This window comes from Gallus gallus, chromosome 2, assembly GCF_016699485.2.
Source record: "Gallus gallus isolate bGalGal1 chromosome 2, bGalGal1.mat.broiler.GRCg7b, whole genome shotgun sequence".
Taxonomy (NCBI): domain Eukaryota; kingdom Metazoa; phylum Chordata; class Aves; order Galliformes; family Phasianidae; genus Gallus; species Gallus gallus.
The window spans coordinates 31143547-31166050 of NC_052533.1; the positions used below are offsets into that span (position 1 = coordinate 31143547).

The 22504-nt window shown below is 47.4% G+C and overlaps 1 protein-coding gene across 4 annotated transcripts in view; it reads right to left on the reverse strand.

The window, feature by feature from the left end:
- The window catches only part of IGF2BP3 (insulin like growth factor 2 mRNA binding protein 3), a 107425-nt gene extending 86033 nt beyond the window's left edge, over positions 1 to 21392 (reverse strand). For 2 of the 4 annotated variants that reach the window (XM_025147196.3, NM_001006359.1), the window contains 3 exon segments: positions 20465 to 20905; positions 19585 to 19645; positions 361 to 409 (listed from right to left, as the gene is read on the reverse strand). In XM_025147196.3, the coding sequence (XP_025002964.1) occupies positions 361 to 409; positions 19585 to 19645; positions 20465 to 20639 (285 nt within the window). In that variant the 5' untranslated portion in view covers positions 20640 to 20905. 4 annotated transcript variants of the gene reach the window in all.
- Between the last annotated feature and the right edge of the window lie 1112 nt (positions 21393 to 22504).

Sequence of the window (22504 nt, forward strand, 5' to 3'; positions counted from 1 at the left end):
GGTTTTGGCCAAGTATTTAAATCTGAAGGTACACCAAGAAGATTACCGAACACACACACCAATGAGGTCTGAAATGGACAAGTTTTCAGTCAAAGAGTGACTGCATCAGGAAGTCAGCATTCACCAAAGAATCCATTTCAACATTTTTTATGGTTAACTCGGAGAGCAGAAATGAAGGCAGTTATCTGAATTGCTTAGAAGGCTCTATTGTTCCCTCTTCCAAAGGATTTTTCCCCAGAAAAGAATGGGTGGTGTGTGCACAGCAATGAAAGGTGGGGGAAGGGGAAGAGTCTTGGGGATGACGAGAGAAACAGAAGCAGTTTTAAATATGGACGTCTTAATTTTAAAGTAATTTCCTACCTCCCATTGCAAGTGGGGTGGGATGTTTCTGATCTGAAGTTTCCGACTCCTGCAAATTAATTAAAGAACACAGTTATGGAAAACAGAAATAAACACTGTTAGAAGGCAATCTATACACAGCAGCATCCACATTTAACCATTTTCTACTAGGAGGGGCAAAAGCAAATATGAAACATCAGGTCAAAACCATTGTGTGTCTGAAGAACTTTTACAGTACCACTTGCTATTTGTTGGGCAGCTGCTGGGTTTTACGAAGTGCTCACTTTTCTTGAAACCTATTTCTGTTTCAGCTTTAAGGCCTTCAGTATCCAACACCCTCCATTATAAATGGGTGCAATAATCCCACGTATTTGTAACCGGTTCCCTTTCACTTAAGATTTTGTTTTAATTCACCCAAACGATCCTTCAGTATATTTCTGCGCCTTAAGGAAAAGGCTATAAACTTGAATAAATCTATCTGCTCCAATACCACGCTCTTCATTAGCCTAACAAGGGATTGTATTTTAACACTTGTGCCTGACATTCTCCATCTCTGGTTAGAGGGCGGGAAGGGAAAGAACAATTTAATTGTATTTCCAGCCCAAATTTACTAGATCAGTGGAAACGGTATAAAGAGAACCCGCACTTTGAAGCGCTCCCGCCGAGCTGGGCAGCAGCGTGCTGGCGGCCTTCACAGCCAACTCCTTTGTCTCCTCCCTTCCCCCAAAGCGAGAGAACAAACAAATGCCAGAGATGCCACCAGCCCCTGGGGACCCGCAGGAATGTGCGAGCGGCGGGGCTCAGGTAGGGCAGCGCGGCGGGGCAGCCCGGGAAGCGCGCCTGAGGCCGCGGTCACCTCAGCGCCTCAATCCCGGTCCCGTGCTCCAACACGCTCTGCCCCAGCGCTTTAACTGCTCGGTGCTGACCTCTCACTGAGAAACCCGGCGCGTCTATGGGACCCTTTTACGACGGAAGTTGGTTAATCTCACAAAGTCTTGCGACAAAACAAGTTTCAGAGGTGTCCCCGCCCGGCAATGTAAGCCAGAGCCTCGGTTCTCAGCACCGCCACCCACACGCGGCCCCGCAACGAATGTTTTCTTAGCGCCGGGAAATGCTTCTCCCAAAAGGCTGCGCTCCGGGCGCAGCTCGCGCTCCCCGCACACAGAGCTGCTCTGCTCGGAGCGCTCTGTCGGCGCAGCTTTACCTCAAGAAGCGCGCGCGAGCATTTCTCCACAGAGGAGGCAGCCCGGCGGGGCAGCACCTCGCGCTGCCATCAGTCCCGCTCAGCAAAGAGCCCGCTCCTGCGTTTGATCACAATCGCGTATATACCGGCAAAGAAACGGCTGAGCAAAAAGCCGGATCACACAACCCCTTTTAAGCTGTCATTTCCAATAAAGCAGAGCCGGGCGCTGCGTTGCTGTAACAGATCTGGGGGGTGGGGGGGGAACGCTCCTCAGAGTCTGAGAAAACTTCTCTCAGCTGTAATCTCAGCAAGAGAAACTGCTACGAAACAGCAGTGGATTAGCAGTGCTGCTCTGAAACATCACGGTAGTCTCACACAGCAACCTGGAAGCTGAACGCTCGCTCCTGAAGCGGAACAAAGAAGGGGACACTCATTCAATATTATAAATACTGGGAAATGGTAACGCTGAAAAATCCCAAACCACATCACTGGCAGTCAATACGCTATTCACTGCGTCTCCAATTGTGTCATGCCATCAGTCTCTCGCCCTCGTAGACCCAAATTAAAATTCATGAGGGTTTCGCAGCCAGCGGTGCCACTCGCAGAGGGGCCTGGGAACACATGGCCCCAGCTGCGTGCTGGGAGAGCCATGCCCGCCCCACAGCCGCCCCATAGCCGACTGTGGGGAGAAGCGGAGCATCCCGTCCAGAAACATGCACACCAGTCCCGTACACTTCACGTTTCCCTTCATAAGCAAAGCTGCACATCTGCTGGACCAGCTGGCACCCAAATGGACTGAAAGCACGAGCAGCAGCCTCTACACCCCCTTAACTAAAGGACATGACACAAGTTTTTAGTGTTTTCTTTCTTCCTGCGTGGCTTTGAAAGATGGAGGGATACGATGCAAGTTAGAACTTTGCCAGCCAACTCTCAGAGCACAGAAATATCTTCGGTATCCTGAAAGGGATGAGCGACACAGAAGAAACACACCTCCCAATTAAACCTTCCTCCACCACATTTAGAAAGAGCAGAAGGAAATGGAGAGCTACGCACAGCGCAGGGACAGTCCCGCTGTGCACCTCCATTTGTGGCAATAGTGAGACACCTATTGTACAGAACTGAAAGGTCACTTCAAAACATGAGAGCAGCCACACGAACCATTCCATTTGACGTTATTTACACCAGAATCAGATGCCCGTCTGCACCACAAGCAATTTTAGCTCCGTACCCAATTCACATTTGGCACACCAAATGTTTTACTGGTGATGAAAACAGACTTCTCTGTTTTCTGAGTTGTCCACAACTATTACTTGGAAAAACATTTGCTTTTTTTTTTTTTTAAAGCCCATTTGCAAATAGTCCAATTCTCTTTTCCAGGAACTACATAGGTAAGTGGCTTGTTACTCCAACCCACTGCTGGTGACTGCAGACATGCTAACATCTATTCTGTGAATGCTGAGGACATGCAGCCTTTGCTTTGGGAGACACGAGCACCTCAAGCACTGAGAGCAACAAAACAAGGTGTCATTGCTCCTTCACAAGGAAAGCAGCATTTGTGCCCTATGTGCACGCAGAGACAGAAACAGCAAAGTAGCATCCGGTGGATCACACGCAAAAAATGCTGTTAGTGTACTCTGGAAGGGCAATTTCTTGTAAGAAAGTCCAAAAAACAGGGCAATGGACATCTTGTCAATGTCCACAACCCATGAGAACCCTCCATATATCAGAAATAACACTAAACATGTCTTAGGGAAAGTGGGGGAGGGGAACCCCACAGTTTCAGCATTTGTTAACACGTATTCACCTTCCTTCTCCCTCTGTTCCACTACATACACTTCTTTCTCCCTCTTCCATCTAACAAAATCCTGCTGGGTTGTTCCTTTATGCCTCTTTGGGTGCACAAAAGACCCCTTCCTCCCTTTCAAGGGCTTTTTCTTTTTGATAAGAACAGAATAAATACATTTATAAGGCAAAAAAACCATTAAAATGCCACACTTAGAGTTCCTAACTTTTTGTGCTAGAGGGCATCTCACAAAGTTGCCCAGGTCTGACCAGCTCAGAGAGAAACACACACACACACGTATCTAAGTAAATGCATTTCTGCATGGTCACTGTGCCCACACTCACCACAGACCCTTCTCCACACCCTGCCTCCCCAGAGGTGTTGCCACCTTCTCCTTAATTCCCATTTATCAGCAATAACCCCACACAACACTCGGTTTTAATTCAGCAGATGATGAACTACACACACTGTTAACACTAAAAAAAAAAAGCACAGAACTACTCTTTAGATATTTCTGTGGAGCAAGTTAAACATGTTTGAGAAGAGACTGAGCGAACGTCAGCGACACCAATCCATTCAATTGTTTGAATTCAACACCTACAGGATGGAAAGTAAATGGTCCAACTTCTCCACTCCAAAGACTGGGCACCAAGCAAGTGCTCACCCACCTCATTCACTCTAGGTAGGCGCCATTCTAGGGCCAGTTACATGGGAAAAGCCCTGACACATCACTCCACGGGCACAGCTGCAGAGTGCACCGCAATCCATCAGCACTGAGAGCCACAAAAAGAAAAAGTATTTTGGCCTAAGAAGCCTCAGTGTGATCAACTGCAGTTACGGGATTAGCGACTCCTATGCCCAAATGGAAAACTGCTGCTGCTGAAATCAATCTAGGGGGGAAGGAGAGAAGGTACCTTGGTTACTCTGCAACCATCAGAACAAAAACAGGAAAAAAACCTCAAAAAGTGACACAGTTTATTAGTTTGTTCCCCCAGATTGCTTTCAAGCAGCTAATGCTGTACCACAACAGAGTGAATCAGTGTTTTAAATGTCTTTCTAGTGCAAAAGTACTAAATAAAAGAGCCCTTCACTCTCGATTCATATTAGTGTGGCTGAGGAATAGGGAAAAAAAGCAGGGGTTTTTTTTTTTTTAGTCACAGCACGGCAGAGAGGCGGGGGGCTTCTCTTTATCACATCCTTCATGGCAAACATAGGCACTGAAACAACTCCTTCTGTAAGAAATGCTACAGCTTTAGCCTGACCCCTGGCTTCAGTGAAGCCCTACTGGTTTAAGGCAGTCTTTTCCACCCCTTTAACCTGTTTGGATATAATTCCTGAAAGCACCCATCACTGGTAATAAATCTGAGTGAAACTTCTAAGTCACTTTTACACACACCTTAAAAATATATGTAGTTTTATATGTATATAACATATAACTGTGTGTAACAAAGATATTCATGAAATTTTGTATATAAACCCAGTTAGTCCTAACAAGTTGTTTGGGTACCTGCAAAAGCAAGGGTACTGCTTTTACACTGCTCACTTAAAAAGAAGGCACATTTAATTTCTGTTAAAAACACTCAGTAACGTGACAAATTGAGATTTTTATATCACCTCTATTAAAAAGTAATTAATTACTACAGTATATTAGAAGGCATGGTAAAGACACCACCGCTGTATTTTATCAAAGCAAGCCATCAGCTTGAGAACCAGAAATTTCCTCCTGATGCCTCGCCTGGATAAGAAAGGGGAATGGTTTCAGGTACCAACTTGTTAGCAAACATCACCTCTTTTTATTTTAATGCTGAGATCTGGACAGTAGGGTATGTGAAATGTCTTTGCTCCTGTGACAGACCTAATTCAGCAGGTCAAGCAGACAAAGCTTAGATAAGCCACAGGCAAACCACAGCGATGCTTCCCTTTGTGTTGCTTTGCTATTTAATTCCACACCTGGATTTAAAAGCACTTCACTGCTGCTCAGAATAAGCATTTCCTATAAAATTCAGGAAAGCAAATTCTCAAGGCTCACGGAGGACGTAACAGTTGAATCTTAGCTACACTTGTCCCACCTCATCTTGCACACAACCCACCACAGGAGAAGTGCTGGAGCAGTGTATCATCTAAGCCCTCAACATGAAGCCTACCTTTTGAATTGCTTCACAGATTCTGCCGTGCAGATGATCAGATTTCCTCTCAGTGCCTGTAAAACACTGCATTTGCTTATTGCTCCCCTCCAGGAGCAACTGGAGCAGCCTGCAGGCTACATGGCCCCATGCTCCGAGGCACCAGCCCAGCTCCACATCCCACATGCTCTCAAGCTTTGGGGTAGCTCCGCCTCAATGTGTGGAAGAGACTGGGTATTTGTGGGCAGGACATAACCCAGGAAGCACAACCAGAAGATTTATGTTAGCACATCCAAGTTAAGTCATACAGAACAGGTAAATTGACCACTTAGAGCCTGATGATAGTTCTTACTCTTGCACAGGCGAGGCAGGCAGTCAGCTTTCACCTATTACCATTTACTTTGAGATTTCATTTTGACAACTCCTCACACCACTAATTAGACTAAAAGCTTACATTAATTATTTGTAAATTCCCACAAGTGGTCCATAAAGACATTTTAAAAAGAGAATTCTAAGATTTTTCCATTACCATATTAATGTTGGATGTCTCATTTTAAAAACATTTTTTCCAGGTGTTGTTAATGACTGAAGGCTGTTAAGACATTTGTTCTTTAATTAAAGAATTAAGCACTGCTTCAATGGGAAGTACCAATATCGTGCAGTAGGAAAAGAACTTTCACCTTTCAGCTCCCCTTTGCTTGGTGGCTTCCAACATTTCAGTCCCCTCTCTCTTCCCCAAACTCTTTCGAGAAATAAAAATAGAGTGTTTTTTTGTTGTTTTGTTTCGGATTTGTGTTTGTTGCCTTTTTTTTTTCTGGGGGAGGGGATTGTCAGGAGAGCTGTTGATTAAATGACAGTTTCTTTCCCTCTTAGAACACGAAGTCTATATTCTTCAAACAACGTTACTACTGAGTTGACTTTGTTGACCAGATATTTTAGGGCTATAGTCACTTGTCATTTATTCTCCCATCACAACAGCTAACTTGCAATTAGCTGGGATGTGGATAACACCAAAAATACTTAGAATGTATAACAAGGACTAAAAATAATACGTTTAAATGCAGAAGTGCTTCTTAGACACATGAAAAATTGTCTAGAAACTATCCTAACCCAACTGAGTTAACAATCCCTTAGTAATAGGACACAATGTTTTTTTGTTTCATTTCCCCCCCTTCTTTTCTTCTCTGTCCCATCCCTTCCCTTGGCCACCAAAAGAACCGGAAGCTCCTTCTACCCCTTATTTTCCTGGTGCCCACAAGGCTGCTAGATGAAGCAGCCAACATTCCCATTATGGACCAATTGCAGAGTTTTACACCAGCTGCAGAAGCAGATCCCGGACTAGGGATCTCTAAGGAAAAGAAGAATGATTTAGTTTTTAAAATCTTGCTGAATTGAGCTCCTATTAAGAATGCAGAGAGGTAGAAAGAAATGGTGCAGGACACTTCAGAGCCACTTCTTCTAAAGGGAAAGAGTGTCCAAAATTTTAGGAACTGGGAAGCCAGCAAGACGCCTTGCTCCGTGATGCAGTTGCTGGACAGACTCTACAACACTTCCATCTGCCTGATTTCCCACCATTACTTTCCCAATTTGCTCACCCATAGGACCGTATCTGCAGAGAACATTGGAAATGCCTTCCAGATTCCTTACATCACCAAGTAAGCATAACACATTTCGGCCAATTTCGGGTCAACCTCAATTGAAACAAAGGCTATTCATACTCAGGTTAAGGTGACTGTGTGCTACGCATTAACCATTCCAACACACTTCTGCATTGGACGATGTTATAGAAGGCTTGAAATAAAATAGCAAGAGGTGCTCTAACTGTACCGCACACAGCACGTAACTTTTGTCGTGTAACAGAGTGGGGAACTATTTGCTACCTTTTTTTGCTAGTAAATACCTGATTTAAGCCTCTCAGTCTGAGGGCACGCTGCACGCTATAGAGCTCAACTTGAGAGAGGCTTTAGGTGTTCAGGGAGCGCAAGGATGCATTGCAGTGCACACCCCTCTGCAGCCTCACCATTTCACCCCACACATGGAATTATTATTATTATGTATTTATTTATTTATTTTAAAGAAGAGCCTATCTGGTGCCTCTCTTTGGCTATTCTATGAAAAAAATGACAAATTAACATCCAATTCCACAAATTCTCAGTAAATGAAGATCTTTCTAAGGGTCTGAAAGATATAGATGGTACTTTCTGGAGCACTTTACTTCAAGAGGCTTGCATGCTATAACAAGAATAAGAGAAAAGTCAGAGCCAAAGGGAGATTGTAAGCATACATATGAATGTCAGCTAGCAGACAGGCTCACTAGCATTTCCATGATACAAGAAGGATATTTAAATAGTACTAACTAGTTAGACAACTGCCAGCCTGCTTACATGTAGATGGGTTTTTTGCAGTTGGATTTATTTGTTGTTGGTGGTTTAAGTTTTAAACCTATTCATTTCCTCCTTACTACTGTCCACCCTTCAGCCTCAAGACAAACTAAGAAATATTTAATATGCAGTGCCAAAATAGTTGGCTTTTAAAGCTGAGTTAACAGGAATAGATTTGAATTTGTATCTCACCAGGCTTACAACAGTAAAAGTGTCCAATTTGTCATACGTTTCCTATTATTATTGCTTTAAAGATCTTCCATCTCAAAGGATTCAGGGTAACAAACCTCACTGACACAACTGAAAAGTTCTGTTTTTTGGAAATCAAACTTCTAAAGTATAAACTGATGCACATAACCAAGACACCAACTCCCATATTGATGTTTGAGTAATTATTTTACTGGTCCACTATCACCAATCTAACACTGATCTATTTAAACACCAACAAAAATCAGTAAAGGCAATTCCACGCCACCTTAAAGAGGTTAAATGACAGTCAGTGGCATAACACACCTCACAGAAATGGTACAACCTGCGAGTTATGCACTTCCACCACCAAATCTTTTTTCTTTCCTTTCTGCTTGCCCTCTCACAACCCAAATTCCATATCATAGAAATTGACCACTGGCTTCATCACCTTTTTGCTGACCATCACCATGTGCAAAAGAAGAAAGCTGAATAAATCAGTCTCATGACTTTCAAACACTGTCGTTTTCTTAATATTTTCGATAGAATTCCCTACAAAAAAAGAAAAATCCCATCCAACCACACATAAAACATGCGGGCAAAACAGTACCACACTATTTTATTTCACAGCTGCACTTTTAATCACAACTGTTTCACGTTGAAGACAACTGCATACTCTGCCCTCAAGAAGCTTAATTCTCCCACGTTATGGAACAGTGCCTTTCAGCCGGAGTGCAGCACTACATCACGCACAGAGTTTGCACGCATGCACAGTTTTACACATTATGTGTTGGTCTAAAAACGTTACTGGAAAACATGGCTTTATGATTTACGTGTCTTTAGAACCAGATTTGTAAAGTACTAGCTACACCGTTTTTTTCTGTGAACACAGGACCTCATAGCTTTTCTTTTTTTAATTACGGATTGTTAATTCCACCTGCATTAAATGCCGTTATTTTTAAGAATTGCCAAAGCACCCTTCTGTGCTGTCACCACAGCAGCCCTATTGAGCGCACACAGGGTCGCTATGAAGGCAATCCCTGAACTTTCACACCAGTCCTTCACCACGGCCTCCGAATATCTGCCCAAATGAAAAAGCCAGCAACTAAAACACAAGTAGTAACAGAACTTAAGATAGGAAAGAAATCATCAAATGATGAGAAGTCATGACAGTAAATTTATGCTTACAAACACTTGTACATAAGAGGCATAAGCACATTTTCCTTGGTAACTTTCACATTTATTAAATAATTTTTCCCCACCTTTATAATACTATTAAGTCCCTCATGATTTTGGGAAGTGCTATGAAAGCGCTCATAGGAGAGCCACCATCACCTTTTAAATAACCCCATTACTTTTCATTTCCTTCTTCACAGAACCCGGAAAAAAGCCCATCGTGTGAGGGCAGTCAGCATCAACCTCTTCCACACTCACTGTACATTCAAAATACACTGTTATGACCAGAGAAAGTTTCTGCAGCCCTGAAGACTGCATTGTATACACAGTGTAGCAGATAAACATTTAAACTATTTTAGTTCACTGTGCATTAAACTGAGCATTGTAGATTGGAATAAAGCAAAAAAAAACCAACTCTGTACCATACTGCAGCCGAGTAACTCATTCATAAGTGTAAATTATGAGTTTATGATCATCAGAAGCAAGATTATTTGCCTTTAATAACTTGCTTTCAAACACAGTATTTTGAGATATTTAAGTCAAGAGAAGGAGCAGAGTTTGTATGAGTGACAGTGATAATCCTGACCAAGGTTACTACATTATTCAGCAGCTGATTGCTCCAGATTCAGTCTGTACACAGATCTGCGAGCTTACTATCACACCAAGACAGTAATTACCACCTTTCTTGCAGTTCTGCTGCACAGACGACTGAGAAGGACGCTGACATCAGGTGGTTCCTGCCCCCAGCTCTATGGCAAGTTGCCATCTGTGAGCACATGGCTTAGCACAGCTCAAACACCCCTCACAAAGCTCTGAAATTCAGCTGTTCCGCATGCACCCACATGTGCCCAGCTACTGAGGGCTGTAGAATAACATTTTAAAGAAGGAACAGAGAGCAGGAAAAAGCTAGAAATACCCATTACCAGAAAAAAAGTCAGCATAAGGAAGACAATGATGCTATAAGATAAGCATGCACAACCAAAGGAAACCATTCTTCCTTGGGAATCACTGCTCACTCCCTCCTAACGCCAGTGTTTGTGTGTATTCCTTGTTCTTTTCCCACCACCACCCCTCAGATTTATGCTCTTTTTTCATCCCTCTTGCACCACTTTCGTGTCATTCCAGGACTACAGAGTGAGACAAAGAACCCAAGCAGCCTCACCTCCCCCCAGCCTCAAGGAGTGCTTTAAGGGTTCCTAAACCATGTGCACATCATGCACAGGGCACTGGAGGAGGGGGGGGGGGGGGGGTTCCGGGCTGAATGTCAGAGGAGCAACAGCAAGTCAGGGCATCCAAGTTTCAAACAGAATTTCCCAAGCCTCGCCTCTTATCATTATTATTTCTCCCCTTTTTTTTTTATTTTTCCTTTTTAAAGGGTACCACCCAAGGAGCCCCGCTCAGCAACACGAGGCAAAGCTCCCTCACACAGCAGCTTCCCGGAGCACAGACCAGCGCCGTTGCCACCAACACGCGGCTCAGCCGTTAGCACAGCTCGCCCTTCCATCCCAAAAGCCACGTTGTGGAGCTGCCGTGCCCAGCGGAGCGCCGCTCTGCAGCACGCTGCCACGAGTGCTCACGCAGCGCTGCATCCCCGCAGCCGCTCGGGCGCTCAGAAGCAGCAGTGCCATGCCGTGGTGCTGACCTCAAGCCAACGTGTGCAAAGCCAGTGACAGTTCAGTGAGTGAACTGTGTGGACAGGTGCTGCCGAGCACAAGTGTTGAGACGAAGAGCAACATGCATAAGCTTATGATTTGCTACAGAGACGGGCAAAATGAACGCAATTTTGTGATTTTACTGAAGCTACTCAAACACAAAGGGAAAGCAATCTTCAACTCAGTCCAAAAGGACTCCGCAAATTATAATGATAAATCTATCTTCTGCATTTATCCTCTAAATCTTTCTCCAATATTGCTTTCAGAGAATTACACAGCTTCACCTTCATGTGGACAAAGCACACGCTGTGCACCTGAGAGGATAACTCCGCTCACAACTTGTGAGTAACTGAACAACCGCCATCAAATCTGCTTGTACAAAGGGCGTGTGCTCCGCCACTGCAGCAGAGTTCACAGCTGTGTGTATAACACAGGAGTTGGAGCACACTCACATGCGCACAGGCATTTCTTGTTCAAGACAGCAGCCGGGGCAAAAAGGGATTGGAAATCACATTTCTTTAAAAAAAAAAAAACAACACTACTCTCAACTGCATAACAGGAAAATGAAGCCTACTAAACAGAGACATACAGCACAGCTCAGGAAAACAAGGTGAGCAGCAACTCAAAGCGTGGCACCAGGCTCAAACAGGATTCCACCATTTGGTAGCAGGAGTCAGAGCACTGAGCACCAAACTTCGCATTTAATGAAGGAATCTTCATTCCTTCACTGTGACCATCAGCACTTTTTTTTTTTTTAAGGTCTTTTTTAAAAAAGTTCTTGTGCATCTCAGGATGAAGCAGTACTAATAGAGCAAAAGTGGTTTTACACCCCTGCTACAAAGCACCAGCACTGAACTCGGGAGGAATCTAATGCTGAGTATGCAGTACTGCAAAGAAAGGAGACATCTGTGCTCAGGCTTTAAGAGCTGTCCATTTCTCCTTTATTTTGCACAGGTTACTACAATCAGCTTAAATACCCATGCTGCATCATAGGATCCTTCTGCTCCTTCAGTACATGTTACTAAATCTACAGAACCCGTTTAACTGCACGCTTAACATCTCTTACTGAACTCGAAATTGAAAAATAATCTCAATTTCCATACAGCTTTAAATATCTGCAGCTCTGAAGGGTACATATTGCTAAGAAAGTATCCCACACGAAAATTTTCACAGAGTTTGTAACTCCTTACAAACAGTAAGGAATGAGCAACAGGGCAGTGCAGCTGTCCCGCCAGGACCAGAATCCCTGCAGCCTTGCTGCACAGCAGCTCACACTGCCAGCACCTGAACCCACAGAGACCAACACTGCTAAAGGTCAGAGAAGCTCTCACTTGACCCCAGTGAGCAGCTGCCTCCACACACCCCAGTTCTGCTTTTCCAAAGGAAAACGTGATTCTTTCAGATACCACGGGGCCTCGATGGGAAGAACCACACATCCTTGATGGCGCAGCAATACCCGGCCGTGACCAACCAGTGCACAATATTCCTAGACAAACAACGTTTTCTCCTCAAGTTACATGCCCACAGCTGCTGCTGAACTTTCACTGGAAAGCCATCTAAAGCACTTCTAACAGAACTCACAACAGGAAAAAGAAAATATGTCGTTTACACATTATCTTGTCTCTTATCTTGGATTAAACTACTGCCTGAATTCCTCAAACATCTACAGGATATGTTTTCCAAGTACTGTCCTAAGGACACATTGCTTTGGAAGTTTTACTCTGGAAGTCAGAGGAAAAATTGAACCGTTCTTGTGGGATAACTGGAAAGCCACCAGCACACCAAGAGTCTCCCACACGTGTGTAAAGCAAATAGTCCACCTGATGGTGGAAAACAAGTTCCTGGATGACCCATCTTGCAACAGTTCTACAAATAAAACCCACCAAACAACCAACAGCAGTTTGCTTTGTTTTGTTTTTTAATGTATTTACTTATTTTAAAGGGATATCTTTCCCTTTGCCAGACGATGCATGCATGTTTCTGGTATATACTTCAGACTCCATTCAGGTGCAACAAGCTCCATTTTTAAGGAAGAACTGATAGGGTCTGTACCTTTTAAATTTTTTTTTTTATCGATTTACCAAAACAAAGCTCTGCTATTTTCAGAGGGGAAACATGTATTGGACACTCAGCGCAGACCACGTATTTTAAGATTGCGTTCCTAAAGTTCAGCTGAGCATGAAAGTTAATCTTTCAAAAGTGAACATTCATCTCCGATTGTGCTCAAGTGTGCTAACACTAGCAAAAAGAAAAGAGCCACCGCCAATAACCTTGGCTGTTTTTATAGGTTCCCTGGATATTTTTAGTAAATACCTCCTTAAACTGCACTGATTTTACAGTAACGTGCTTTTATAATACACTTTTTTTTAACACACACACACACACACACACTTAGAAACATTTCCCTGCATTATTTCTGACCAAGCTACACTCAGTTTTTAATCTTAAAATACCAAAAAAAAAAAAACCAACCCCAAATGGAACGAGGCCCATCCCACCCGACGACCTTTCATCCCAAGCCTGTTTCAGTACCTAGTCCCATATCCAAGAAGCATCAGATCCTTCTTTGACTTATTCTGTTATCTGTGCTCCAACCCAAACCAGAACTAGACTAACAGTACTGAATACCTCGTGTTTCCTGTTAGAGTCGGTTTCCCATTCAGATGAGAACAAGGACAGTTTAGGGTGACGCTGATGCACCGTGAAGAGGCAAGCAACTAGGAGACACTCTGGTGTTGGGGTTGCACTGCACAGGAGATGGCCTTATACTACAGGTTTCTCTTATGCAAACTGCTGTGAGAATGCATTCCAGCAAAATAACTATTAACATTATAATTGAATATAGTTTTCCGTATCAAATTTCAGTACGCTTTATGGATAAAGCACCTTTTTCCTACCTGCTTTCTCACTGCTGCTTTATGTTCAGTATGTTAACGTTTACCCTAATATTGACCCTAGCAGCACATTTGATTTGCCAAGTGTAAAGATATCTAACTACAAACATGAAGATTTTCTTCTTGGCCAAATGTATGCATCTGTCAACACCAACTAATACTGCAGATCCTTATTCCCTCCTGTTTTTCCATCTTTCCAATCTTTTTTTTAAATTATTCTCATTTTTAAATTACCTGAAACATGCCCAAACATACAGAAGCTCTTGCTTCTGTACAGGAACTTCCCAAAGGCAGATTGCTTACACTGTAGGTGATGGGAAAGAACAACTGCCCCCCAAAGTGCCTGCTCTGATAAGTGAGCCTCAGGAGACTGAGGAGCACCTGATCTGCTTCTCCACAGCACACGCCATGCCAAGGGTCCCCCCACAGTTTTTCAGATCACACTGTCAACAATATTGCCTTTTTTTTTTGGACAACAGATATAAGATTTGTAGAGCAAAGATGCAAGATAGAAATCCATATAAATGGATGCATGTCCAGGGAAATATAAATATATGTAAATAAATATATAAACACATATGGATGGAACCTCAGTACTTCTGGTGACAGTGTCACCTGTCTAGACAAAATAAGGAAAAGTTCAGTTTTTATCCTAGCTAACATAAAACTTTGTACTCTGCTTCAGCCAAGAGAAAGAACATGCAGATAACCATGTTGCATACAAAAACTGAGAGCATGCTTTAGAAGAGAACTGCACTGCAGCACCCTGGATGCACAGACTGCACCCAGGCACTGCTGAATGCATCAACCTTGCTCAGGCTTTTCCACCTGTCCTTGTCCCTCTGAAAAAGATGAAAAGTTACTCTTCTGACATTCTATAACATTTATTTTTTGCCCCCATACTCCATCTATTTTCTTGTTTTAAAGGAGCAAATTTCAATTAATTTCAGTTTCAAATCAAAACTGGCTCAAAAACTACAAGAACAAAAATCTGAGGTCCATGCTACACCACACCACGCCTGCCTCATTGGGCACAGGACAAAGCCACCAGAAGAGAGCTGTACTTATACTCCACATCTCTCTCCACTGATTATCAGAAGCTTGGGAGGAGTAAGCCTTGAAAGTTAAAATGTCTTTAGGGAGAGGAGCAAGGCTTAAGGAGGTAAGATTCATTTTGTGAGCCCTTACCATGGCTAAGAAGGTGTATTTTATTTCTGCCTGTGTCCCTGCTCAAAAGCATTATGGGAAGCTCCGTGTTTTCTGTTAGGGAGATAAATGCCAAACTCTTCAAGAATTTTTCAGGTCAAAACTGAGCATTTGAAGTCCACCCAAAAGCCAGCCAGAAGCCATAAAAGGACTCCAGCACTGCAGAGTCCTATGCTCTGCGCTTAAAAGAGCAACTGATATGAATACCCCCGGTTCATACAAAAATACCACCTTCCAGGGCTCAAAAAGGTGCAAAAGGGTTCTCATTACTCCAAGAGTAAGAATAAAAAGAGAAATTGGGAATCTTTAAATGCTTCCTGTTTACACTTCACTACTTTCGCATTACACTTAAAAAAAATGCTATTTCTCATTCCTCCCCTTCAGGATTTACCAATCCACGCACAGCTTAACATCTACTACAGGTATGCTCTCCCACAAAGCAAAAGGAGAATGAGACTGAGCTTCCAGGGCACAACTTGGGGGATGCGTTTCACGTACTTCAGCTTCTTAAAAAAAACTGCAACAAAAAAGGATTCTTTAATTTTTTTTTTTTTTTTAGTGATGAGATAGTATGAGAAGTAGTAAAATTTAAGCTTTCAGCAGCGTAAGAGAACACGGTCAGCGAATAATTCCTTGTTCCTGCCATCACAACTTGTCCACGTAGGGATCACAACAGCTACGCAGGTTCGAATTTTCTACTACAACCGCGAGCTTTTCAAACAATTATTTATTTATTAAGAGGGGAAAAAAAAAAAATCCCCGCTCACATCTGCAAACAGAAGTGTGAGAACAGAGGCTGAAGCTGCCAATTTCAAATCACTGATTTTTGACTTCCCGCTCCCTAAAATGCTGATCCGCACCCAGGCGCGGCCTCAGCCTCGTTGCACAGAAAAGGGCACGAATACGGTTAATGAGTGACATTTTCTATCACATCTCCTCACACACAGCGTGCTTAGCCTTGCTTTATGTTTACAGAAGCAAAACTAAAAATGTCCGCCACTAAATTATTTTTGAATATCCAGGACTGTCGTAGCTCCCCTGCATAGGTTGGCCCTGAAGTCTTTTCCCACTGCCCCTCTCACACACAAGACACAAGCCTTAATTACACGTGAAATTAGCAACCCAATCCGATGGCACAGCGCAAGGCTCCCACGGACGGGTTTTGTGAGGACTTTGGGGCCTGCTTCCCTCAGATCGGCCATCACCCGCTTGGGCGTTACATCGGAGGAGGCCTCACCCACATGGCACACCTTTGTCACCCTCCTCTCCCAGAGAAACCCCCTCCAGCAGAGGGAAAGGGAATTTATTTTCTCAACAGGGACAAAGGGCCCCCAGAGGTGTGGTAGGAAAAAAAAAATTAACCTCCTCATTAACGCAGTTCAGGTGTCAGGAGTGATTTAAGCACCTGAAAGGGACAGGCCCAGCCCCAGGTGCCCCCATTTAGGGTGTGACGAGGGGGAAGGGGACAGCACAAGTGACACCAGGGCCATCTCAGCAACCAGGCACAGAGCAGGCGGCCTCGTGAAGTGCCAGCTGCTCCCGCCATGCCATGAGGCAGCACCCAAAGACGTGCCATGTGCAGCACGGTACTGGCCCCAGTGAGGAGAGTCAGGCCAAGGCACGGCCATCACGAAGCGTGCCCTGCGTTCCTCGGCGGAGCATGACTCGCAGGCGGGATTATTGCGATGCCTCCACAGAGTTTTGAATAAAGTGACCTAAAGCTTTAAATATTGCAACAGCCTTCCCTCCATGCAGAGGGGTCCGAATGCAGAATTTCTGCATTCCTTTCGCGTTCCCCTGAGATTTCCATAGTAAGTCAGAAATCTACGCCGAGCTTATTAAAGACTTTGCACCTCCCCCAAAATAATTCCCCACCCTTCCAACAAGAAAACCTTGACCAGGCCCCTTCTTTCAGCACAGCCCTTGTCTTTAAATACTTCCAGGGGGAGGGGAGGCAGAGCCACACACAGGCCCACACAGCAGGTAGGGAGGTAATTTTGCAGGCCTGGGTGTGCCCACTCCCAACGTGGGGATCCAGCAGAGGCTGGAATGCAGCCACCCCAGCCCTCAGTCCCTCTCCAGCCGTCGGCATCGTGGCAGCCCCGGCCTATGGCACCCTGACCTCCTGTGCATGACAGGGAGATGGATGGCCAAGCACTCCCACCTTCCCCTGAAAGGACACCCACAAACCACCAGTGGGAGCAATGGCAGCCATACACTCTTTAAAAAAAAAAAATAGAATAATAATAATAGAGGAATTTGTGAGGCAGCGAGCTGGAGCTCCCCACAAAGCAGCCTCACGGTGACCAGGGGGCAATAAAACGCACTAAATAATTCCAACACACCACAGACCAACTTCTGCTCTTAAGCAACATCACTTGACCCAACTTCATTGTACGCTCACAGGGAGGGACAGGTTTGGTGTATTCGCTGATGTTGTGAATGGTGCCACTCCTCTGGCCGGTTCAGAGGCAGAGGAGCACACAAGGCCCCACGGAGGCCCAGCCGGCACCCCTTGCATCAGGAGATACAGGGGCTGCAGGAAGTTGCTCTGAAAACACGTTAACAACCAGCTTCACCAAAACGCCAGCTTGGGAAGGCCGTGCTCCTACACACATCTCGCCACTCGACATACACACCCAGTCTGCAATGTCTGGAGACGCGAAAAAAATCCCAACTTTTTTGACAACCCCCCCTCTCCTCCCATTCCCACCCCCAAATGGAGAAGTGTCGTACATCTATAAAAGGAGCAGGAAAGGCAATTTTACTTATGGACGCCACTGGACGAATTTTAAATGGGTTTCTATATTTGATTTTGGAAGAGGAGGAGTAGAAACAAAGGGGAAGGAAGTGCAGCTATGAGAAATGCAAGTTGATTTTCTCTTAAACTGCAGTATAAATCGGAGCTGTGTGTGCTTTAACTAGTGAGGTATTCGGGAGAAACAAGGCGACTAGACTGATACAATTGTATCTGCCTTTGTTTTTTTTTTTAAACCCCATTGCTATGCCCATATGTAGGCTGGAGAAGTGCTAAAGTCCAGGGCAGCCCTGCTCCCAGCCCCAGTGCAGAGAGATCCACATTGGGGATAGCTGGGAATTCACAAACACGGGAAGACACCAACAAACGTGAAGAAGGGACTTCCACACCAATCCATATCTGACAACTCGGAGAGCAGGAAAATACACTGAAGCTCATTAAACAGTGATACGAAAAGTTTGGGGGGAGGGGCACAGCAATGTTCAATTTGCCTTTACCATAAGCAAAATAAATTTGTTTCCAACAACATAAACAGAGTAATTTGGGCAAGCTTAAGAGGAGTAAGAACGATACGTTCATTTATTATGAAAATTGAGAGGAAGTGATCAGTCCTTACACGTCCCATGGACTCTTCCTCCTTAAAGCTAAAAATATTTTCCCTCCACAATAATTTCTCTTCATGTACAAAAGACCCAAAACACAGACTGCTGCGAACCAAAGCCACGTACCTTGCATAACAAGCGAAGGAGCACACGTAGTACATTAATTCCCAACTAAAAGTACCACCAAATGCAACCACAACGATCAGCACAGTGTGAAATGGTCCAGAAAGGGGTTTTAGTTTGGTTTTGTTGTTGTTGTTGTTTTTTTTTTTAATGCCCCTTAACTAAATCAAAAACCCTCCATGCATTCCCAAGCAAAGATTTCCTCCAACACCCAACAGTGATTAAACTTCAATTCCCAAAGCACCCCATTACTACGTCCAAATTCCCCTTTCCCAATCAGCTCTTTTCAAAGGGCCGTGCTTTTAAAATGAGGGCTGCAATGGCAGAAGCCCCTCTCCCAAAGTTCCGCAGACAGCCGTACTTCTCGGACCGAATAATGGAGCTCAGAAACAAGCACGTGGAAACTTTCGTCCCTTTCACTGCTACTATCTGGTGCACACCAGGTTCCCTGCAATCTAACATTTGTGGCCGAATTGCTACAGGCGGCAGAAAAACACCGCCCTGCTGTATTGCAAGTATCGCTTCTGTACACGAGGCCCACTGAATTGCTACCTTGGAAAAAAAAAAAAAATTAAACCTGCATTTTGAAATTAAGGACCCATTTAATCCAGCCCTTCACGGGAAGAAGTCATCCTCCTGCTGCTTCGCCACACCGGCTCGGAGGAGATAGAAACCCTCTCGCACACAGATAGTCAAACACAGCCCTGCACCGCGTGCCTATAAAACGCTCTGGACTCCAACATGGCAGGAGCACAGAGATGTACACAGCAGCGTATTTACACGACGCGTTGTGCTGCTGGAGCTCATGTGCTCGCCGCTCCACGGCCCCTCACTGCAGCTCCTGCTCACACACCGAATTTCAACTCCTCCAGGGAACTTTGGGATCTCACCAACCCTTTACCATCGCAATGCAATAACCTGATCGTTCCACAAAAAGGCCTTTTTCTTTTTTCTTTTCTATTTTTTTTTTTAATACTACCCTGCTCAACGCAATCCATAGAAATACACGGGGCCGTTCTAGCACAGAGCACGCTGCGGGCGTAAGAAAGCCGTCCCTTTATCTATAAGGAAGAGAAACCCAAGCCTATGCATTTTTCAAATCACTTCTCACTGGGGAAACGCGGAGGGAAATACTAATTAACAATAATGAGAAAAAAAAAAAAGGGGGGGGAAATTACCTTTGTCTTTTAGGGACCGAATGCTCAACTTCTATGAGTTTGCCGTGCAGCTCCACTTTACCTGCGGAGAAGAAGAGAAGGGAAAATATTGGAGAGCGGCCGTGCGGCTCGCGGCAGCAAAGCGGAGCGCAACACGTTACAGCCCATTCATCGGCCGCGGGGCAGCGCGGGGCGGCCCGAGGCGGGAACAAAGCCGTGGCCGAGGGGCCGAGGGCTGCGGGGAAGGCGAGGGGGGCTGCGCGGCGCCACGGGCCTCCAACCCGGCCCGGGAGCACGCGGGGAAAGCGGCCCGAGAGCGGCGGGGCCGCCGTTCGCGGAGGTTCCGCTAAGCAGCTTCACCCGTTGTTTTCATTATTATTATTATTATTGTCGTTATTACGTTGTTCGGCGGGTTTTTTTTTTTTGTTGTTGGTGGTGGTGGTGGTTTTTCGGTGTTTGTGTTTTTGGGTTTTTTTGTTTCTTTTTTTTTTTTAAATGCACAAAAACAGGATGTCGGGGCCGGGAGCCGGCGCGCTGCTGGAGGCGGTGATGGGTGCGTGAGAGCGGCGAAAAGAAACCGAAATAAATACCGGGCGGAGCGGGGGGGGCGGCAGGGCTCCCACCTCCCGGCTGCGGGGCATTTCGGCGGGCAGCCCGCGGCCTGCGCCGGGCTGAGCCGAGGGGCCGCGGGGAGGGAGGGGGGGAGGGAAAGGGGGGGGGGGCACCGAGGGCCGCCCGCCCCCGCGATGGGCCCCGGGGTGTGGAAAAAACAGGGGGCCGCGGGCCCGGCCTTCCTCCGCTTCCCCCCCTCCCCCCCGGGGGCCGCCGCCGCGCCGGGGGAGTCTCACCTGGGCAGAGGGGGGCACCGGGGGCCGTCGGGGGTGGGCGCGGGGCCGCTCACCTGAAAGCGCCTCGATGGCCTTCATGGCCCAGCTCTCGTCGGGGCAGTCCACGAAGGCGTAGCCCGTCTTCACCAGGAACTGGCCCGAGAAGGGGATCTTGGAGTCCTTAAAGAGACTTTCCAGGTCGAGCGGGCTGACGTTCTCGCCGAGGTTGCCGATGTAGAGCTTGTTCATCTTCCCGGCGGCGGCTGCAGCCCTCGGCTGGCGGGAGGAGGTGGGGAGAAAACAAAACGCGATGGAGGAAGGAGAGAGAGAGAGAGAGAGAGAGGACGGGGAGGATAATCGGCTCCGCAGCTCGCGGCCCTCCCTCCCTCTCTCAAGGGGTAAAAAATAAAATGAAAACGAAGGCGAACGGAGCCCTAAGTGCGTGCCGTGCCACCCGGGCGCATGGGGGGCCGCGGGAACAGCCGGCGCCGGGCCGCGATGGCGGGCTGCGAGAGGAAGAGGAGGAGGGGAGGGAGGGAAAAAAAGTACTTTTTGTCTTTGCCCCCGAGCCCCTCCGGCAGCAGCGGGCGGACTATGGAAATGTCACACTACGTGCGCGCAGGCACCGCCTCTCGCTGCAAAAAAACACACAGAGAGAGGAGGGGAGGGGGAGGGAAGGAGGGAGGGAGGCAGAGAAGGGAAAGAAAAAAAATTACTTGAATATTCCGGCTTTTTGAATGAGCCACGTGTTCAAACTACAAATCAACTTCTCACGTGAGGAATCCCGGCTCTTCAATTAGCGAGCGGCTGGGCCGGAGGGGGGGGGGGAGGAAGGGAGGGAGAGGAGGAGGGTCGGGGGGAGCCGGGCGGGACGGGACAAGTTGAGAGCGGAGGGCGGAGGAAGGGGAACGGGAACGCGGAGCCGGGTGGGCGCAAGCCCTGCCCCCGTCTCTGCCCTTCCGCCGGGGGGGCCCCAGCCACCCGAAAAGGAGCGAGCGAGAGGGGTGGCGGCCCGAGGAGGGAGGGGAAAAGGCACCGCAGTGCCCGCCCCCCGCCCCGCTCCTCCCCGCCGGGCCGGGCCGGGGGATTGGGCAGCGGCGGCTCGGCGCGGAGAGCCCGAGGCGCCGGGAGGGTCGGGGGGAGGAAGAGAAGGAGGATGGGGATGAGGATGGGAATGGGGGGTGGGGGGAGCGGCCGCGGCTGCGTGCTGGGGGGCTGCGATGGGGCGGGGGGCCGCGCAGCCCCTCCGGAGCCCCATCTGGTAATGGTTGTGCGATGCGGGCGTTACGGGGAGGAGGGGGGAAAGGGGGAAAAAAATACACAAGAAAAAAAAAAAAAGACAAAGGGGCGGAGGGCAGCGGGAGAGGATGGGGAAGGGGAGCGGCGCGGCGGGACCTCGCTTGGGGCACCGGGGCCGGGCCGGGGGCACACAAAGGGCCGCGGCCCCCTCCCCCCAGAGCCGTTCGCGACTCGGCCGGGCGGGCACGGCGGGGGGCTCGGGGGGGAGGGGGGCTCGGAGGGACGGGCGGGGGGACGAGGAGACGGAAATGAGAGCCGGGCCGCGCTCCGTGCGGGCGGCCGGCGGGGCTCGGCGCGTCCGAGGGAGGTGCATCCCTCCCGCGGCGGCCCCGCACGATAGGAGCGCGGCGGACCGCTGTCCTCCCCGCGCCGTGCTCGTTCCCACGCGTGCCGCAGCGGCCGCGGGGCGCAACTTCGGCGCAACTCGACGGGGCCGCTCCTTTGTTCCCCGCGCCCCGTGAGGGGCTCCGGGGGCATCGGGGCCGCTCCCTCCCGAAGCCATCGTGCGCGGCCTTCCCGCGGCCGCGCCGAGCCGCGAACGCGGCGCTCCCATTGTGCGCGGCAGTGCCCGCGGCACCGCGAAGAACCGGGATGGGCGAGCGCGGCAGCTCGGGGCCGGCTGGAGGGTCTGGAGGGATTGTCGGCTTGAACGAGCGGGCTGGGCTGCGCTCATCGGAATTTAAGCACTACTTCCGTTTTGTTGGAAATGAGCAAATAATTCTCTTTATCCTCCCACCCCCCCCCCCGTTTTTCCCCCCCCGCCCCCCACCCCCCCCCCGACTGTATTAACCTCCTCCTGGCTCTCTAACGCCGGC